Source organism: Lynx rufus, unplaced genomic scaffold (assembly GCF_022079265.1).
Source record: "Lynx rufus isolate CCGP_SWC_20201006 ecotype Redwood Valley unplaced genomic scaffold, mLynRuf1.p SCAF_2, whole genome shotgun sequence".
In the NCBI taxonomy this organism is placed as follows: domain Eukaryota; kingdom Metazoa; phylum Chordata; class Mammalia; order Carnivora; family Felidae; genus Lynx; species Lynx rufus.
Window position 1 is genome coordinate 8,757,606 of NW_025814834.1, and position 20,040 is coordinate 8,777,645.

Sequence of the window (20,040 nt, forward strand, 5' to 3'; positions counted from 1 at the left end):
CCTGCTTGGGATTCTCTCCCTCTCTCTGCCTCTCCCCTTGTGCACACGCACTCTCTCAAAACAAATAACTGCACTTAAAAAAAAACCCCACATGTGCCCCATTAAATATCCTCATATTTAAGACCATTTCCAGACCCTCCATTGAGTCCCGTTGACCTTTTCCTTTGCTACGTGGAACTCTTTAATTATAGTAGTTTATGATGTTTAATACCTGGAGGCTGTTCTTTCCCCTTATAAGGACTTCCAGACTATTCCCCATGTTTACTTTCCCAAAAGAACCTTGTCAAGTTAAACAATAAATCCTGTCAGCATTTTAATTGTGATTGCATTGCATGCAGATTGACGTCTTCCCAAGATTGCCTTTGAGAACAAGGTGTGTCTGCAAACTTGAGTCATTTATGTCCCTCACAGGTTTATTGAGCCGGACCAGTGGCAAGGATGTAGGCACCCACCCTCACCCCGGTCCCGCTGGGTCCACCCCGCCAAAGTTCCGGGAAGCTCTCCCACCACCTCCTCTGTAGAATGAGACCCTGTGACTCATGCCAACCTCAGCTCGGACCCACCGAGGTGGTTACTAATTGCCCCAAAACTGCGAAGAACACTACATCGTCCTTGTGCTTAAGGACAAGCAATAATGATGTCATCTTCCGTGCAGAACTAAGCACGATGGTTTATAGGCACTTAAAAGCAGCCATGACCTTGGGCAAGTTACTTCCGGTCTCCAAGTCTACTCCAGGTCTACTCTTCCTGTAAAATGTGAATCGACCCGGCTCGGCCTGGTGTGAGGACTGAAGGGGACTGAGGGGACACGGATGCTCCTTGGCTGAACCTCTGCTGGCCTCCCCGCCCTCCACATCCAGGCACCCCTGGCCAGCCTGCGGGATGGGGTGCACCTGCCCGGCGCCCTCCCCTACCCACTGCTCCCAAGTCAACGTCAGAAGTCAAACATTTTTATTGTTCTACAGACACTTCTGAAAAGGGATCTAATTGAGAAAATATACAAAGCATTTAAGACTTTCATCTCCAGAGAGCACCTAAGTCTGGCTGGAGGCGTCAAAGCCTCCTTTTCAAGGCTCAGGGCTGAGAACGGTTAGCATATTGAATGATCAGTAAAAACATGCAAAAGTGAGAAGGAAAAGGGAAAAAAGGCTGCATTCCTCCAAAGCCGGGGGACGGAATTTCAGAACGAGGGGGAGGCAGGGTGCACAAGTACCAGGTGGCTCTCCCTTCCCCCCACATTATCTTCTCAAACAGCTCCAAGCTTGGAGAAAGCAACGAGCCCACCCCCTCGTCTCTGCTCAGCGCTCAGCCCCGCAAGGCCGCCCACCTCGCTCTGTCCCCTTCCTGTGGCCATGGCTGCAGGACCTCACTTGTGCTCCTGGGGGGCCAGGGCAGGGGGGCCCTGGCTCCTCCCTTCTTTGGTTCCACTCGGAGAACGATTGTGCTTGACGGACTCATCCCCACCCCTCGCTCCAGGCTCCCATTGGTGGGCTGAAGGCACTGACAGGAGTCCTGGGGGGAGAGCCCCAGGACACCGTCTTCCCTTGTGCTCTGGGGGGGGGGGGGAGGGGGGTCCATCCCTGGGCACATGACCCTACCCTCAGCCCAGGTCTGGGAATCTGGACGCAGGAGGAAATGTGCTGTCCAAGGAACAAGCCTTTTGGGACTTTCCCAACTGTGCAGATATCTCTGAACCCCATACCACACCCCACCCTGTCCCCTTGCCCAGGACCCCCGCATGCCCGGTCCCTCCGTCTAGCCCTCCCCCTGGGCTGCCAGTGCAGCTGTGGGCTGGCCCCAGCGGACCTGACTTCAGGATGGTGGTCCCAGAAACCACCCTGTGGCGCCCTCCTGTCCCCCAGACCTGGGAGCTCGGAAGAGGTGGGGCCTCAAGAGGTCACGGCTCTGGTACAGGGAGGCGGGCAGGGCTGGAAAGGAACCAGGAGACACGTCACATCTATGGAAAGGTCCAAAGTACAAGCTAAGCGAGGGGAAGGAGGAGGGCCGGAGTGGCCAGAAGGGAAAGAAGGAAGAGGGCAAGGGCGGGGCCTGGAAGGGGAGGCCCTCACACCACCCCGCAGATGAGGGTCTCCACCACGAAGGTGTTCTCGAAGTGGCGGATGGCATTGCAGTTCTTGGCCCCTCGCTTGTTGATCCCTGAGAGGGAACAGAGAAATCTCAGTGAGGACTGTGTCCCGGCCCACTGCCGGCTGGGCTGCAAAGGCAATCAGACTGGGAACCTGAGCGGGACCACGGGACCTCGGGATCCCGGGGCAGGGAGGTGGGAGGAAGAGGCAGCCCCGGAAGTGACACCCAGACCCACTGAGAGGCAGTGTACTGAAGGGGTGAGAGCCCAGCTCTGCCATCTTCCCTGCTGTGCGGCCTCAGGGGTGTTACTGAACCTCTCTGTGCCTCCGTTTCCTCATCTTTCAAAGGGACGGCGAGAATAATGACGGTGGGGATAACTCACACCGTCTCAGAAGGACATAAAGAGGGTAAACCAGGGCCTGGCCCATAGGACGTGCTCAGTCACCATTAGCTGTTACTACTGCTGCTACCGTCTGAGCTCTGGGAGGGCTGCTCTCCAGCCACGGGGCCCGGCACGGCCGGATGATGGTTTAGAGCTCAGGGCAGGGGCCCAGACGGGAGGAGCTGGCCACTCACGCCTCCGGGTAGCCCGGCGCCGCAGCCGGTAGGTGTCCTTCCCGCTGCACAGGTGGTAGATGAAGGAGCCCAGGGCCTCCTTGTCGCTGACGTGCTCCGTGACCACCATCTCCTCCTGGATGATGTACGTCTGCGGGAGGTAGGTCCCTCTCTGCGAAGGGAGAAGCCGCGGCGTCGGCTCAGTACCCGGGGCTCTCCTCCCTCGGGGTCCCCTGGCCCACTGTCCGCTCCCCACGTCTCCACGCTGCTCACTCCGGCAGGGTCCCGTCCGCACGCGTCCGCCTCCCCCATCCAGAGGCCCCGGGCCTCGCCCTTCTGACGTCTCCAGGCACCTTCCGTTTGTGCCGAGCACTGGTGCCCGCCGTGCCGCACGTGTGGGGGGTCTGGTCTCCCACGGGGAGTGCTACTCGGGGAGGGGGGCGACCCCACCTGTTCCCTGCACTGCTGAAGCGGGGCACGGCCCAGGAGGCTACAAAGCTGGAGAGGGAGCGGAAGCGTGGTGGGGAGAAGAAAAGGAGACGTGTGGACTCTGGGCGTGGGAGAAGGAAGATGGAGAAGGCGGGAACCGATCCGGGGTGCTGGGCCCCGCTGACAGCAACACCCCCGAGCCCCCTGACCCCCACAGCAGGAGGCTCCCTTGCCCCGGGCCTGGCCTCTACGAGGGAGCGGGGCCCCTGCTCACCTTCACATTCATGAGGAGCTCCCAGAAGTTGCGAGGGGGCAGCACGATGGTGGTGTTGAGCTCGATAACATAGCACTTGTCCAGGGAGATGTCATGGTAGGCGGTGAGCCCCTGGGCAGGAGGAGGGGCCCCGTCAGTCCCTGCAGCCGAGGGCCTGGCCTGGGTGGGCTGGGAGGCACCAGCCCTACCACACCGGTGCGCTGCACCTCCGATTCCCGAACACCCGGGCATGTGCTCCTGGGCTCCTGCTCGTCTCCTAGCCTGTGTTTGCGGGGACTTCCACTTACTACGTGAAAAACACCAACTGTCCAGGGCCTCGGTTGTTACAAGGGTTCTTCTCATGGGATCACAGAGCTGAGGTGTGGGGAAGCCAGTAATGTTCCAATCATGCATTCCATCAGACCTCTGAGGTCCCGGCATCCCTGCAGACAGCCAGGACCCTCAGCAGGAGATGGCTCTCTGGGTCCCTGGCTCTCTGGGGGTTTCAGCTGTAAGACTGTCCAGGATACGGAGTGAAGGGATCGTACCGGACAATCCCTAGGAAGCTCTGGGAGGCAAGTACGGGGGGACAGATGGCTGGAGAGCCTGTGTTTCACGGGCCTCAAAACGGTCACTGGCAACAGAAGCGCGAAGGATGGTTACCTCTGGGGAGGGGGTACTGGCTGGGGCGAGGGGAGGGCACCAGGGAACCTTCCGGAATGCTGGCCGAGGTCCAGATCTCGATCCGGGTGGCACTACATGCAGGCCTCGGAGAAAACCCACTAAGCTGTACGCTTAATGAGCTTGACTGGCGTGCTCTACCTCAAAAAAAAGTCACCGCAAGATACCCAACTGAAAGGAACATCGGCCTCGCCATGACAGCCAGTGTCCGCACTAGTTCACGTTCAGTGAGAAACGCTACCCCTACGCAACAGAAGCGAGGTCTTTAAAATCCTGATAAAGCGGACCCGTAGACGTCCGCCAGACATAGTTGCCGTCACAGACGGAGGTACTACGGGCACTCGTATTCTCCTTTCTCACGACCCTTGGTGGAAGGGGGTTCTGGGTCTCTAGGACACCCTTCCACCACTCCTGCCCCGGCCCTGGCCGGCCTCACCCGCTGGAAGTCATGAATGATGTCTGCAGGGTCCCCGCCGCCGAACTGGGGCACGGGCACATTGATGCGTTCATAGTTCTCTTCGAGGTAGATCTTCACGTCCTCCTCCAGCTCCATCCGAGTGCGGACCTGGGAGGACAGGGAGTCCTCGTAGAGAACGCCACAGTGGAAGAAGTTGTCCCGGGCCAGCTGGGCAAGGTGGAGGAAGAGACAGGCAGACCGGTCACACGGCGCCTCCGGCACGGCCACCCCGCCCACCCCACTGCGCCACGACCCCCAAGGCCTGGGCAAGCACGAAGTGTGGGACTAATGAGACCCATTTCACAGGTGGAGAAACTGAGGAACACGGGGAGTCAGGGAGGGTTGAGCGGGATCTGCCAGGTCCCAGGTGAACAACCTCTCTGGCCTCCAGTCTCCCCATCCGTGAAACGAGGCGATCCGTCAGGCTTTTTCTGGCCTCTGGGTCCATGAGCCTGTGACTGAAATGGGATGGATCGGCAGGGGTAGGACCCGGCCACCACGTGCCCTCCACAGAGGGACAGACCCCCAAGCACGAGCCTGGAGTGGATGGGGGGGCCCTTAGCGGCAAACACAGGAGCCCGGGACTGAACAGGCTGGGTGCCCAGGAGGGAGGAGAGTCGCTCAGAGAAAATCGGCTGCGTGAAGATTCTGGAGGCATCACTACGGCCAACCCCGTGTCCAACCTCACTCAAGTTCCACCACCTTCCCTGGACACCAGGCCCCACGAGCCACACTGCGCCTCTATCTGCAGAGCAGGCCTAACGACTCCATCAACAAGGGCAGGGGGGCTGTGTGACCTGACTGAGGCCCAGTGATGTGCCCATGTGCACTTCTCCAGGGCTCCTCCAGATCTGTGTACAGACTCCTGGCCTGTCACGGGCAGAATTCCCCTTTCTGTTGCAGTGTAAGTTCTCCCAGAGCATGAATCATCGCACATGAATCATACTGTCCAGGGCACAGTCTCAGAGGCCGCTCTGAGGTTCCCCTAGTCCCCAGCAGTTGGGATGGGGTGAGAAGCCCCAGGAGGGCACAAGTTGGGGCTGGGGACAGAGGGGACCAGGAGCCAGGCAGGCTCCTAAGGGCCACAGGAAAGGGCCCAGGAGAGGGCTCCCATGGGAAAGGGAGAACTGGGAACACGCGGGGAGCTGGCCGTGGAGGGGGAAGATGGGGAGGCGGTGGGGGGGAGGGGAGGCAAAAAAAGGGGAAGTCGGCAGGTATGTGGGAGCTGAGGTTTCTAGGGGAAAGTCACATGGAATATAAAAACTCTTCAGTAATTTCCATCATGGAAAAACTAAGTAACAAAGTGAAAAGCCAATGCTTGAGGCTGGGAGGTCACTTGGGTCATAAATGACTGGCAATTCTCAGCTTCTTTGTCACTCTGAAATTCCCTGTTCGGTACATTTACGGTTATTCTTTTGAGCTTTAATTTAACTCCCTTGGTGGCAACTGTCTCCCTCCCCAGATCTGGGCTGATCGCAAGGTCACCGTGACCATGACCAGGCCTCCCGCCCAGCTTCATGCCCTCACTTGGCTGTGTGAGTAGATAACGGGGGTGCTGTCACAGGCGGAGGCCACCCCTTGCGGGAGGTGGGGGTGCATCCGTCCACTATCCGGCTCTCTGCCTTCCTTGTTTTGTGATCCAAGCAAACATCCAAGGCATGACCCTCGGGCACAGGGTCCAGCTCTAGAGGGACCACAGAGTTCTGATTTCTGCTGGATCTGAGTTTCTGGTGGTAACACTCCAGGGTAACACTGTGGGAAGGGGCGATGGATTCCAGTCCCAGCTCGCCCGCCACTAACTGTGTTCCTGGGAGAGCTCCTGGGTGGCCTCAGGGGTGTCTGAAGACGTGGCTAAGGACACTCTACCAGGGTCCATAGGGGTCAGAGGGCGGGGCTCCAGTTCTGTCTCCGGGACCAGGCAAGAGGCTGGCATGAGCCCAAGAAGGCCCCATGGAGGGAGGATGCGGGTCTTTGGTGCTTGGCTGGGCATTCACTCCCACCTGGGGGCAGGTCACCTGCTGTCCCCCCTCCTCACAAGCCCTAAGGACCTGGCTGTCACCTGCCCATGCTCACTGTCCTGCCAGCTCCTCTCTAAACACTACCTTTCCCCGAGCCCTGTGCCTCCCTCCCGCCTGGCCTCACCTGTGCGAGGAAGAAGTATCTGTAGATGTAGACGGAGGCGAACACGAGGCCCATGAGCAAGACGACCATGCCCATCGACAGGTAGCACACGCCGCCCACAGAGCCCCCCTTCTTGTAGCGGTGGTGGGGGGGGCGTTCCTCCTGTGGACAGCAGTGCTGGGTCAGCCAGACAGGTGGTGGTCCCGTACCTCTGGGGACCCTCCCACCCCCTTCTCCGAAGTGAGATCTCACCCTGCCGGCCGGGAGCGAGCCTTGAGAAAAAGGGGAGGGGAGAACGGGGCCGAGGACACACGAGCATCATCTGGAAGGGATGCCCCCCCAGGGTCCTCCCAGCTTCCTCCCAGGTAAAGAGAAACTGAGACCCGCATCAAAGCCATACATAACGACCCACTGGGATTAAGCGGGCACGTTTGGATTATCCATGCCATTAGTACCCTTTACTATGCCGGCTGTGACCACGATATATACTCTTAAACACAGAATGGGGGAAGCACAGATGTGGCCTTAATAACTGCACCAGACCTGGGAACCTATAGGAAATGGGGTGCACTGGGCAGGCTGGGAGCCAGAGAAGGCTTTGGATCCACCCGAAAGCTGGGGTGCACAGGGAGGGCTGGAATTGGGGCAGCGGAAGGTGCCTGCTGGGCTCCCCCCAGAAGGCCATGGCAGGGAGTAGTCACCGGCTGATGGAAACAGAGGCTCCAGGAGGCGCATGGGGTCTGGGCATGGTGCTGGTCTCCCTTGGACCCAGCGGCCCTAAGCCTGCGATCCATGCTGGGCACAGCTCAGCTACGGCCCCACACAGGCACCGGCTGGCAGTGTTAAATAGGCTGTCAGGAGTGAAGCCTGAAGGCTGAAGTCTGGAGGCTCCTGGACAAAACCTGCTCTGGGGAAGCCAGACTTGGGCTCAGAACAGTAGCCACAGGTCTGCCAAGAAGCAGCAAGTTCAACTGACTGAACTTCCGGGCACACGGGTCTGGGCTGGTGGACGAAGGTGTGTGCGTAGATCTCGGTGACACCGCTCTACCCAGAGCACTGGACTGAGAGTCTAAGGATTCAGGCTCTTAATGAGCCTTGGCCATCTCTCTTGTTTGTGCACGTCCTCCTTCGCACCCCTGCCCTAACCCGGGCCCTCACCCACCCTGGGAGATGTTGCAAAAGCCCAGGCCTGTCTCGGCCTCCACTGTCCACCCTTCACACCCTCCTCCATGACGTCCAGACACAGTCACGGTGAGGTCAGAGTCCAGGCCCAAGGACTCCCCACCCTCCAGGAGCTGAGGCAGGGTGGGTGAAGGGAAGGAGTTCCAGTCTCCACGTAAGCCACAAACTGTCTGCTTAGCCCCTTTTGTGCCAGGTTTCCCGTCTCCCTCTACGCTGGGGGGCTGGGGACACAGTTCAGGTCCAAGTTACCCTGGAGAAGCCCTTATCTCTTAGCCCAGCACAGGGGGCCTGGCCTGGTGGGGGTGGGGCACGGGGCCTGTTGTGATGCCCAGGCCCCAATCCCTGAGGCCCCCTGGCTTACAGCATACGGGGCTTGGGGCCCAGGCCTCAGGGAGTGGAGGGGTAACCATCAGATGGGGCAAATGCCTCCCGCTTGGGGCTCTCCCGCACACCCTCAAAAGCCCAGGAAAAGGACAAAAATACCACGAGGACCCTCCCCCTCACTGGGCACACCCATCACCAGACCAGCTGGTCCCCCGCCTCTGCACCATGGGACAGACACAGGACGGACAGGTGCCCCGGCCCATCTTGTTCCCCAACGCCGCAGTCTGCCCTCCGGGGAGGTCGCCTGGCGCGGGTGGGAGGTCAGACCCATTGTGCCAAACTCACTAGCTGAGCCCCTCTGCAGGCCTGGGGACCCTCCCCAGCCCGGCCCTGCCGCAGGGGTCCTGTGATCCAGACCAGAGAGTTAAATTCATGAGACCACCCACTTGGCTGGCATCTCCTCCACACGCTCGGGCCCCCTAACCAAGGTCCGACAGGAGCCAGGGGATTATAATGGTTTTGACTTTCAGCGGGCTCCCAGGAGCAGCGCAGGACGGGGCAGCCTGACAGCCCAAGTGCCACAAGGCACACGCCACCTGGGGTCTCTGTGGAGGAGGATGGTGGCGTCTCTGTTCCTCCACCGGTGGCGGACCCAGGAGACAGGTCAGGCTGCTGTGCCAGTTGCGGGTCCTGCCCCTGGGGCTGGACGTTCACAGACAGTGGGGTGAGTGGTGGCCCCAAGTTGAGAGAGGCCTCAGCGGGGGCCGGGATCCCCCGCGAGAGGAGCATCTCTCAGGAAGTGTGAAGAGGCAGGGATTGAAGGAGACCAGGAACCCGAGAGCCCTTTGTCAAGGATGAAGTGCTAGATAAAAATAGCAGACCTTTATCAGCTGAGACTTTCCTTTTCAGGGCCAATGCCAGGGCCAGCTGTAGAGACTGCACCCTGGCCATGCGGTCAGAAAACCAGAGAAGCCAGCTTGTGAGAACTGCTTTTAAAAAGAACAAAACAAAACAAAGCCAAAGGGCCACAAGCGAGAGCCTGAGGGCCCGCTCCACAACGAAGTTCACAGACAAGGAGGCCGATGGTTTTAGAGCAGCCTTTCCAGCCTTTCTGCTTCTGGCTGGGTCAGTGCCTGGGGCACGGCTGCGGCTCTAGGGCCGAGAAGAACGCAGCCTCCAGCGGGCCCCCTGGATACCACTCTCCGTCCCTACTCTGTGGGGGTCACCGTGAAGGTTGAGGATCCCCGGCTGTCCTAGGTGTGTGGGGACTTACCCCTCACGTGTCTGGGGCTAACACAGAGCTCCCTATCCCACCTTTACTGACGCCCCCTAGTGCGTGCCTGAGGCTCAGCTGCCCTGCTCCCCTCCCTAAGCCCACACCCCTCCCGCCTGCAGGGCCCAAACCTCAGAACATTCAGGGCAGAGCAGCAGGCAGGAAGGGAAAGCAGGACCAGAGCCTGCCAGGAAGCAGACTGGAAGCCATGGATGTCCCTGCTTGGAGACAAAAGGCACTTCAGACATCAAGCCCGGCATTGCTTGCTGGGCCCTGAGCTCCACAACGGAGAACCTGGGGACTCCTGGCTGTCCAGCTCACCCGGAAGGACTGTGGAGAAGCCTGCTTCTCGAGACCCCTGAGCTGCTTCGCTTAGGCTGGAGACTCAGGAAAATGCTGCCCCCCCCCAACCCCCCACCCCCGCATGGAACAGTCAGACATTTGGGGGGGCTTTCACTTGGAAAGTGGAAAAACATTGCAGACTGTCTCCAAGGCAACTGGGCTTTCTGAGCAAAGTGCTTTGCTGTGCACTCGTGTGGGGCACGTGAGCCAGCCGTGCGGGGACCCGGAGGGGCCCGGGCCTCCTCTGCCCACGGCACCGAGGCCCGCAATGGCGCTCATTAAATGATTTAGCAAAGCCAGGGCCACGGCGGTCAAGGGGAACCCAGCCAACTGGAGCATTAACTCAGCGGACTCCCACGGCTCCTGGAGATCCCCCCAGCTAGAGCCTCTCAGTAACAATGCCCAAATTAACTGCAAGCAGATTAAACTACAGTCGCAGGCTGCTGGGAGGAGGCTGGCAGGGGAGTCAGAAATGCACTTGCTGTAGCCCAGGCTGACAGCTGGAGAGGGAGGGGTTCCTGACCGGCCTCCTTGGTATCATTCTTCTTCAGCATCTTTCTTTCCTAGGCTGCAGACCACAGGTTCAAGGGCACCAACGTGTGTGTGTGTGTGTGTGTGTGTGTGTGTGTGTGTGTGAGAGAGAGAGAGAGAGAGACAGAGAGACACAGAGACAGAGAGAGAGAGAGAGACCTAGTGAAGGTGAGGGGAGTGGGCAAATGCCCACTGTCCACAGGAGCACAGAGAGCTATGTTTTATGTACAAATGCCCACGGGGACTCATGGACTCGCTCTCAGTGGAACCCCATTCCTATCGTGTGGCTCAGCGGCTTGGACACACGCCGGGTGAGTAAGCGCAGCGTGGACCCCTGCACCACCCTCTGCTTTGCTTGGCCAGGCTGGGCCCATTCTCTCATCTATTCCGGTCCTGATGGTCAAGATGAGACTCTAGAGAACAAAGGCTCCGAAGGATGAGAAGCAAAGCTGGCTGCTGACAGAGCTCTCCTGGGGGAGAGAGAACTTGGAGAGTGTGTGTGTTGGGGGATAGCCAGGCTGTGCTTCCGTGATCTTACCATAAACATTTTTTTTCTTCTAAGAGGAACTCATCCTCCCTGGCGGTACTGACAGCCTTGAAACATGCAAGGACCGGCCCAGAAAAGCAAGTAGAAAAGAGAGGGAACTAGAGAGGGAAGAGAAAAACCACTGTGCTGTGTGCCCCAAAGCCAAAGCCCCTCTGGGAAGGCCCAGGACAGACCACGAAGGGGACCAAAGCCCCCACCCCTCCACGAGATAGGACCAGGAACAGGACCACCTGTCCACAAAGGTCCTTTTTTTCAGCTCAGCGGGCAGGGCCAGCGGGTACTGGGGCACTGGGGCAGGAAGACTCCACGCCCACCAGTACCGCCCTCCAGGCTGGCAGGGGACCCTCCCCCAACCCCTCCGGGAGACCCAGCTCCCGCCTGCCAAGGGCCCGAGGCCAGGACTCGGAAAGTGAAATCTGATCCCCAGGTATGCAGCTGGGGGAGGGGGCGACACAGGAGCCATTAATCAAAGGCAAGGCCAAGGAGAAAATTACCCGGGGCTGAGAAGATGATGGTATTGAACATGTCTCTCTCCTCCTGCAGCCCCCCCCATTTGCAGTCCCCCAGCCCAGTCCCGTGTGTACACGCCCACACCTGGCTGTGTGTGTGTGTGTGTGTGTGTGTGTGTGTGTGTACGTGTGCACTCAAGCACAAGCAGATGGACGGGAGAGGGGAGCCAGGCTGAGAGGTGCAGGGCTGGCCAGAGGGTGCTAAGAGGGGGTGCTTCTAGGCCAACCCACTTTCCAAGCTGGCTTCCGGCCAGTCGCCCATCAGCGCAGGCTTCTCATTATCTCAGAGGCGAGCGCCAAGGGGAGGGTGGGCAGCTGGAGGCCCAGCTGGGCCCCCACCCCCATCCCTTCCCGGCCCACTGAGGCACTTCCTTCCAGCAGCAGGTCTGGGGACAGAATCCTCGTTGTATTTCAGTTTTTGCTCAGAAGCAGGGGGAGCCCCGCTGTGGGGGTGCTGCTGAGGTCTCACCCTGGCCCTGTCGGCCCGTACACAGGTGGACATTTTGCTCTAACGGCCACGGGGGAGCTCACTGCTGAGGGCGTTCGCAAACTCATCTGTTCATCAAGCGGTCCTTCTGGGGCTTTAAATCTGGTTTTGGAGTCCAGTTCAGGGGCCAAGGAGGGTTCTCGGGTCACCCTCAGCCAGAGGAAACCTTCTGCAAAGCTTTCCTCCGCATCCTCATCAGCACGGGGCAAACCTCAAACGCTCTGTCTTGACAAAGCAGATGGCCGGGCCTCCCAGTCTGCCTGTCTGTCCCACCCACCTTCTCCTTCTAATAAATGGTACCCTAATAATGGTGGCACTATGAATGCTGGGTGCCTGCTGCGCTCGCTGCCGGAGGCAGGAGAGGGGACTTGATCTACGCCCCCTGGTTATTGGACATGAGAAGTGTGCCCCTTGGCCAGGTGAGGGCACATCGGGCTCAGAGTCGTGAACTCTCTTCCCCGCTCCAGTTCCATCAGGCAACTGTCAGAGCCAACAGGCAACATCCAACAGGGCCTCGGAAAGCTTCGATAGTTTACTGCTATGCACTTCTGTCCTAGTGGTGGTGGTGGGGGGGGGGGGGTTAATCCTCCTCCTGGGCCCCCAGTGCTCCTCCTTGCCAATGAAGACAGCTAGGGGACCCGCCCAGCTAACAAGGTTTGGGAGAGGAGGCTGGCTCATCAGGCCCAAGGCCATTCCAAACAGCACCGGGAAGGTGTTGAGATTTCCACTTCACACTGGGTGAGGGGGAAAAGACGATGCCCGATGTCAGAGCCAGAAGCTGGTTGTCAGTTACTGCCAAGAGGATGCTGGCATCTGCCATCTAGCCGGCACCATCAGGAGGCTGCTGGAGAATGTGCCACTCCGGTGAAATTTGGTGGACCTTCTCAGAGTCTGAACTACATCCTCCTACTGTCTGGCTGGTTTCCCCTTCCGCTTGAAGCCTGTAGCTCTCAGAAGCAGGGTCCTGAATTCCAGGCCTGAGCTGGGCAGCAGGCCCTGGGAGAAGAGAGGGGCCAGCCAGGTCCCATCCCCACTCCCTCCCAGGGCTGGGAGGAGGGGAGGAGGCGGGCTCCTTGGTGAAGGGAGGAAAGAAGCTTGAAGAGACCCTTGCAAACTTTTAAAGCTGCAGACCATGGTCTTCAAATACGGAATGTCCCCTCCCATCTAAACATCGGATAAAGACCGAGTTGCTCTGGTTGGGGGTGCAGAGCAACCCCCCAACCCAGCCCAGGTGGTCCTGGATGATGCAGTAACCACACCAGGGCAGGGGAGCTGGCCTGAGGCTGCTCGGTGCATTTCACACTCAGGGTCTCTGCTGGGGCTGTGACACCCACCTGAGGCCCCTCTCCAGCGTGCCCTCCAGCAGGGCCCAGGTTTCCCCCCCTGCCCCGCAGCCCCCGGAATACTCCAGGCAGGGTTGAGTCTGAGCCACAAAACTTGGGGAGGGATCTTGCCCCGAGGAAGACTCAGAAGCCAGCAGGGGGAAGAGAAGGGGGGTGGACAAAGACGTCGCAAGTCCAGTCTCGACGGGACTGCTTGGCGCGCCCGAAGACCGCCGCAGCCGACGGTTACCGACGGTTACGTGGACACCTTTGCCGGGGCACAATACAGCCTGGCCGGACCAGCTCTCCCTCCCCTCGCCTCCCTGCCCGCCACGCGTCCTGCCCTCTCCGGGTCAGACTCCACGCAGCTCAGACAGTTTTCCACTGGCGGAAATGCCTTCTCTCCCCCAGGCAGGAGGGAAGGGGGAGGAGGGGGAGGACGCCGGAGGGGGCGGGCTGCACCGAGGCCCGCCCCCACAAAGAACCTCCAGGATGCGGGAGGGCACCGGGGCAGTGGGGGAGCCTCCCGGCGGGATGGAGAGAGCCGCCCAGAACGAGAGCCGGGAGAGGAAGGAAGCCGGGAGCAGGGAGACCCAGACGGCATGGGGTGGGGAGATCAGGGCGCCTGGCCTCATAATTTCGAACCTCGAATCCCAAACGTGCAGCCGGGCCGGTTCTGGCTTATTTCCATTTCTTCACTTTCTTGTCCACCAATTTAGGTGCAGACCAGCAGTACATTCCCCGCCCCCCACAGCACCCCCCATTAGGGACGAAATCAATGGCCCCTCCTCCTTCGTTGGCACCAGACTCCCCCCCCCCCGCCCCGCCATTCCCTACCAATCATGACCCACCCCCAGTTTGGGGAAACCCAGTCCAACCCCTCTCCCATCCCCCACCGGGGGACTCGACTCTCTCGGCCCCTCCTCCTTGATTAGAACCAGACGCATACCCCCCACCAACATTCCTCCAACTTATTTCTACCAGCCCCTTCCCCTGTCTTGGGGCCAGCCGCCTAGCCCCTCCACTTTTGGAAGAGACCTCGAGCGTTTCCCTCCTTGGGGACCTGTGACTCGGACCCCTCCCACTCTTCGGACTTTTGCTTTCGGTTGCCGTTTTAAGAGAGGACCCAAGCCCCCTCCCCACTCTGGGATGAATGGCCCGTTGCGGACCCTCACTCCATTCCGATCACGGCTCCCGGACCCCGATGCGCCTAGAGCAGTTCCCGGGGCCGGCGGGGCGCGCCTCGACCCCCGGCCCCTCTTACCCGAGCCGGCGTCAGCAGGATTTCAGCGGCCGGGGCCCGAGCCGCGGCCGACGCCGAGGCCGAAGCCTTGTCGGCCTTGTCGCCCTTGATGCCGGCCACGGCGGGCTGGAAGCTGATCTTCACCATGGCTGCGCCCGGCCGCGCGTCCGCCCTGCAGCCTCTGCCCGTGCAGCCTCTATCTGTGCAGCCGCCTCTCCGCGCTCTGCAGGCACCGGAAGTTTGGACGGTGTTCGCGTCCCTCCCCCTAGCCCCGCCCCCAGTCCGCCCCGCCCCGCCCCGCCCCGCCCCCCACAGGAGGGTCTTGGCACTGGCCGCGCCTGCGCCCCCTTTCCAGCCCCTGGGGCGCGCAGTGACCCCTGCCGGGCGCTCTGCTCCGATCGAGGGAGGGCTGAGGTTTACTCACACACTCGCTCATTCACTCACTCACTCACTCACTCACTCCATTCATCCATCCATCCAATCACCCATGGACTAAGCCCCTTTCGCAGACTTTTTCCTTCTAGCTTCCTCTCCGAGACCAGCATCCCCGTAACACAGCCTTTGTTAAAAGAATGTTTGCCCAGCAAATGCGCCTTCTACACAAATGCCCCGTCTCTCCTGCTCCCTTTCATACCCTCCTCTTTGGAAACACTGACTGCCCCTACTGCACCTGTCCCCACTGCTCCCCACCTGTCCTGACCCAGGAGGAGGCTTCAAGTCCAGGTGCCCAACTGCCTGCCTGCATCCTGCATCCATCCACGTCTCTTTTCATTCTCCATCATCCTTTTTCCTTCATTTTTCATTCCTGTAGAACCTTCCTGAGGGGCTCTGGGGATGTGTGCTAAGGATGCTGGGAGTAGAGAAAGAAGGGCAGCCTGCAGCGTCGGTTAGTGAGTGCCAAGCCCTGTTGCCCATTTCTCCCCTATCCAGAAGGATCTAGTGTGGTGGGAGGATGGGCGGGGCGGGTGTCTGGAGGCTTGGGTCCCAGACAAGACTGCCCCTGCAAAGCCTCACTGGTATTGTGTAAGACCAGGGGCTTGTGTTACTGGAGCATCTCTTGTCCCCCCAACCCTGGATCTTTCCTTACTGTTCCTGGTCCAGACTGGACTGGAGACAACACCCAGCAACACACACACACACACACACACACACACACACACACACACAGCCTTGGGCTGAACACTGGCTTTTGGCTCTGCAGTTGGGGTGATAGGGGAAGTTAGAGGAGTCTGAAAGCTTGCTGAGGACAGTCTGAAGCCCTCCACTGACCTGTCCTACCTGTCAGGTCTTGAGTGGCTGTGTTGAGCCCTGGGTACCCACATCCCAGACTCCACCATCCTGGTTCAGGTCTTGGATGAATTTATCAGACTTGAGGACAAACACGTTAAGAAGGAAGGTTGACCTGATGCTAAGGCCACTGTCCTGGGGAACTGGGAGAGGGAAAGGGAAGGTGGAAGAAGATAATTTGGAGACAAATTTGGTTTGGACAAGAGCCAGAGAGGAACGGGCTATGGACTCTTTGTTAACCAACTCTAAGAACTCCTAGATGAATCTTGGTGTTTGAAGAGTTAAGTCCCAACCCTTGATTAGATTCCCACTCAGCATCCCCAACATACATTCCTCCATTCAGAAAGTGTTTTTCAGGGAGCCTGGTTGGCTCAGTAGGTTGAACAACCAACTCTTGATTTTGGCTCAGGTCACGATGCCAGGATTGTGGGATCGGGTTCCGTGCTGAGCATGGAACCTGTTTGAGATTCTCATTCTCTCTCTCTCTCTCTCTCTCTCTCTCTCTTTCCCTCTGCCCCTCTCCCCAATTCACACTCTCTTTCTAAAAATTAAAATAATAATAATAATAAAATAAAAAAAGAAAGGGTTTCCTAAGTGCCCCTGTGTATCAAGCATTATATTAATCCCTGTGGCAGAACACAGAAAGCCCTAAGATGCAACTTTGCAACCAAGGACCTAATCACATTCCACCTGCCAAATTCTCACAATGTTCATGAAATTTACCCATACTTTGTTCTTTTTTTTATTGCTGAGTAATATTCCATTTTGTTAGCATACTGCAGTCGTCTATCCAAACTCCTGGTTATGGATATTTGGGTTGCTTTCCATCATTGGCTATAATGAATAAAGGTGCTGTGAACATTTGTGTACACGGCACTTTTGGTTGACATTTATTGTCATTTGTCTTGAATAAAGAACATCACAAAGGGTGAGGTGGGAATGGTCCACTCCAGCAGACAGGCATATTTTATCACATGACATTGTTTAGAAATAATATAAAGTGAGCCAAGTTTAGTTGGTTTCATCTTATTATTGTTTTTAAATTCTCCACAGATATTGCACCCCCTTGCAGCCTGACCTGGGCCAGACCAGTCACACGGCCCTGCCCCCACCTTGGTATCCTACTGCCTAGGAATGGGATTGTATCACTTTACACTTCCACCAGCAATGTATGAGAGTTCCAGTGGCTCCACAATTTCACCAACATTTGGTGCTGTCAGCCAGTCTAATTTTAGCACTTTTAGTTGATATAACAAGTTATATCTTATTGTGATTTTAATTTGCCTTTCCCTGATGACTAATGATGTTGAGTATGTTATCTTATGGTATTGATCCTTTGTGTAACTTCTTTTGTGAACTGTCTGCTGAAGTCTTTCAGTCATTTTAGAAGTTGGATTATTTTTTTTTATGATTGATTCGTAGGAGTTCATTGTATATTCTGAAGACAAGTCCTTTGTCATATATATTTATTGTGAATATTTCCTCTCGGATTGTGGCTGGTCTTTTCGTTTTCTTAACTTTGTCTTACGGCGAGCAGAAGTTTCTAGTTTTGATACAGTTCAATGTATCAGTTTTTAATTTTATGGTTAGCACTTTCCGGGTTTTGTCTAAAAACTCTTTGGCCACCCTGAAATTGTGAAGATATTTGAGTATGTTTTCTTCTAGGAACTTTGTAGATTTAGGCTTTACATATAAGTCTATGATCTATTTTTAGTTGTTTTTTTTGTGTATAGGAGTAGAGGTTTTGTTTTGTTTTGTTTTCTATACAGTTGTCTAGATGTTTCAGGATCGTTCATTTAAGAAACTCCTTTTTCTATTGGATTGCCTTGGCACTTTTTTCAAAATCAATTGACACTTTATATATTGGCTTATTTCTGCACTCTGTTCTGTTACGTTCCTCGATTTTTTTTTCTATCCTTATGCTACTTCACATTATCTTAACTGTAGATTTCTATTAAGTCTTAAATCAGGTGTAAATCTTTTTATTCTTTTTCAAGGTAATTCTGGCCCTTCTAGATCCATACAACCTTAGAATTGGCTTATCAATTTCTACAAAACAAAACCTGTTAAATATAAATTGGGTTTGAGTTGAATCTAGAGAGCAATTTGGGGAAAACTGAGGTCTTAACAATATTGAATTTAAGCCCATGAACGTGGTAGATCTCCTTTTTTCTTAGCTCTTTAATTCCTCTCACCAATATTTTGTAGGTTTCAGTGCAGAGGTTTTGCATATTTTTTGATGGAGTTATTCCTAAGTGTTTTCTGTTTTTGATGTTATTGCACTTATCATTTATGTTATTTTCCAATTCTTTACTGGTAGTATATAGGCATACAATTGATTTTGGAAAATTAATCTTATATTTTGCAAATTTAATATATTTCTTTGTCACGGTATTTTTATAGATTCCTCGGGTTTTCTACAATATACTCATGCCATCTGAGAACAAAGACAGTTTTACTCTTTTTCTCAATCTTTGTGCCTTTTCTCCCCTAGCCATATTGGTCAGGACTCGAGTACAATGTTGAATAAAAATGGTGAGAGTAGGGGCGCCTGGGTGGCGCAGTCGGCTGAGCGTCCGACTTCAGCCAGGTCACGATCTCGCGGTCCGTGAGTTCGAGCCCCGCGTCAGGCTCTGGGCTGATGGCTCAGAGCCTGGAGCCTGTTTCCGATTCTGTGTCTCCCTCTCTCTCTGCCCCTCGCCCGTTCATGCTCTGTCTCTCTCTGTCCCAAAAATAAATAAACGTTGAAAAAAATAAAAAAAAAATGGTGAGAGTAGACATCTTCACCTCGTTTCTATCTTAGGAGGGAAAATGTTCATTATTTCACCAGGAATGTAATTTAGTTATAGGTTTTGCATAGATGTCCTTTGTATTAGTTTCCTAGGGCTGACATACAGGCTGACATCACAACTTGGGTGGCTTAAAACCAGAAATTTATTGTTTCAAGTTTCTGGAAGCTCTAAAGTTCAAAATCATGGTTTCAGTAGGGTTATGCTCCCTCTTCCTCTTGTAGGGGAGAATCCTTCCTTGCCTCTTCTAGCTTCTGGCATTTGTTGGCAACCTTGGCATTATTGACTCACAGACACATCACCCCAATCTTTGCCTCCATCATCACATGGCTCGCTTCTGCCTGTGTCTCTGTTTTCACATGGCATTTTCCTCTTTTTATAATCACACTAGTCATATTGGATTAGAGCCCACAATAATGACCTCATCTTAACTTTGTTATATCTGAAAAGTCCCTATATCCAAATATAGTCACATGTACAGGGTGTTAGAATTTCAACATATCTTTTTGGAGGACACAATTCAACCTGTAACATCCTTAATAAGACTGAGCAAATTCTCTTTTTTTCCTAGTTTGCGGAGAGTTTTAATCATGAATGGGTATTACGTTCGGTCAAATATATTATCTTCACCATATGGGTTTTGTCTCTTATTATGAATTTACTAATTGATTCTTGAATATCAAAAAAGTCTTGCATTCCTGGAATAAACCTCACTTGTATTGATCTTTTTATATATTACTGGAGTCAATTGGTTGATATTTCATTAAGTTTTTTGTTTGTTTTGTTTTCATCTATGTTCACGAGGGCTCTCAGTCTCTCTTTTCTGTAATGCCGGTTCTTGGTATCAGGGTTATGCTGACGTCATAAAATAAGTTAGGGAATTTCCCAGCCTCCGTTTTTTTTGTTGTTTTGTTTTGTTTTCTGAGAAAGTTTGAGACTGATGTTATTTCTTCTTTAAAATGTTTGATGTAATTCACCAATAAAGGCATGGGGATCCAGCATCTTTATGATGGGTGGGCATTTGATTATGAATTCATTTTCTTTAAGAAACATGGGGCTATTCAGATTTTCTATTTCTTCTTAGTCAGTTTTAGTAAATTGTGTCTTGGAAGGAATTTACCCATGCCATCTAAATCATCAAGGTGGTGACATCTTGAGTGGAGAGGTCAGTATGGAAGTTCGGGACCTCAGCAGGCCAGAAGAGAGAACTCTAGACCAAGGCCTTTGCCTGGGTCTTTCAGCACACTGCAGAGAGAATACAATAAAGCTGGCCTGGTGATCACGTGCCATTTGTGAAGGAAGAACAGGTGAAACATTCTTGGGAGTTGATTCACCACCAGAAAATTCTCATAAGGGAGCAGTGAGGTGCCCGTAAGTTTGGCTTAAAGTTGTAGGAGCCTGGACACCCCCCTCCCCAAATTTTAATCTATTTAGATCACTGGTTCTCAAAGTGTGTTTTGGGGGCACCTGGGCATGTCCACAACTCTTTGTGAGGATGTGGAGGCCAAAGCTATTTTTCTAATAACACTAAAATGTTATTTGCCTTTTTCAACCTCATTCTCTCATGAGAGTACAGTGGGGGTAATTGAGAGGTTACATGACATGCGGTATCATAACAGA

General features: G+C 55.2%; 1 protein-coding gene across 1 annotated transcript; it reads right to left on the bottom strand.

Moving 5' to 3' along the window:
• Window positions 1–934: 934 nt before the first annotated feature.
• Window positions 935–14,569, bottom strand: ITM2C (integral membrane protein 2C). The gene is made up of 6 exons (XM_047085157.1): window positions 14,366–14,569; window positions 6,606–6,746; window positions 4,443–4,631; window positions 3,347–3,457; window positions 2,665–2,815; window positions 935–2,157 (listed from the first exon to the last, which is right to left on the bottom strand). Exons 1-6 carry the CDS (start codon window positions 14,489–14,491, stop codon window positions 2,066–2,068), a joined length of 810 nt encoding a protein of 269 aa, XP_046941113.1. The 5' UTR covers window positions 14,492–14,569; the 3' UTR covers window positions 935–2,065.
• Between the last annotated feature and the right edge of the window lie 5,471 nt (window positions 14,570–20,040).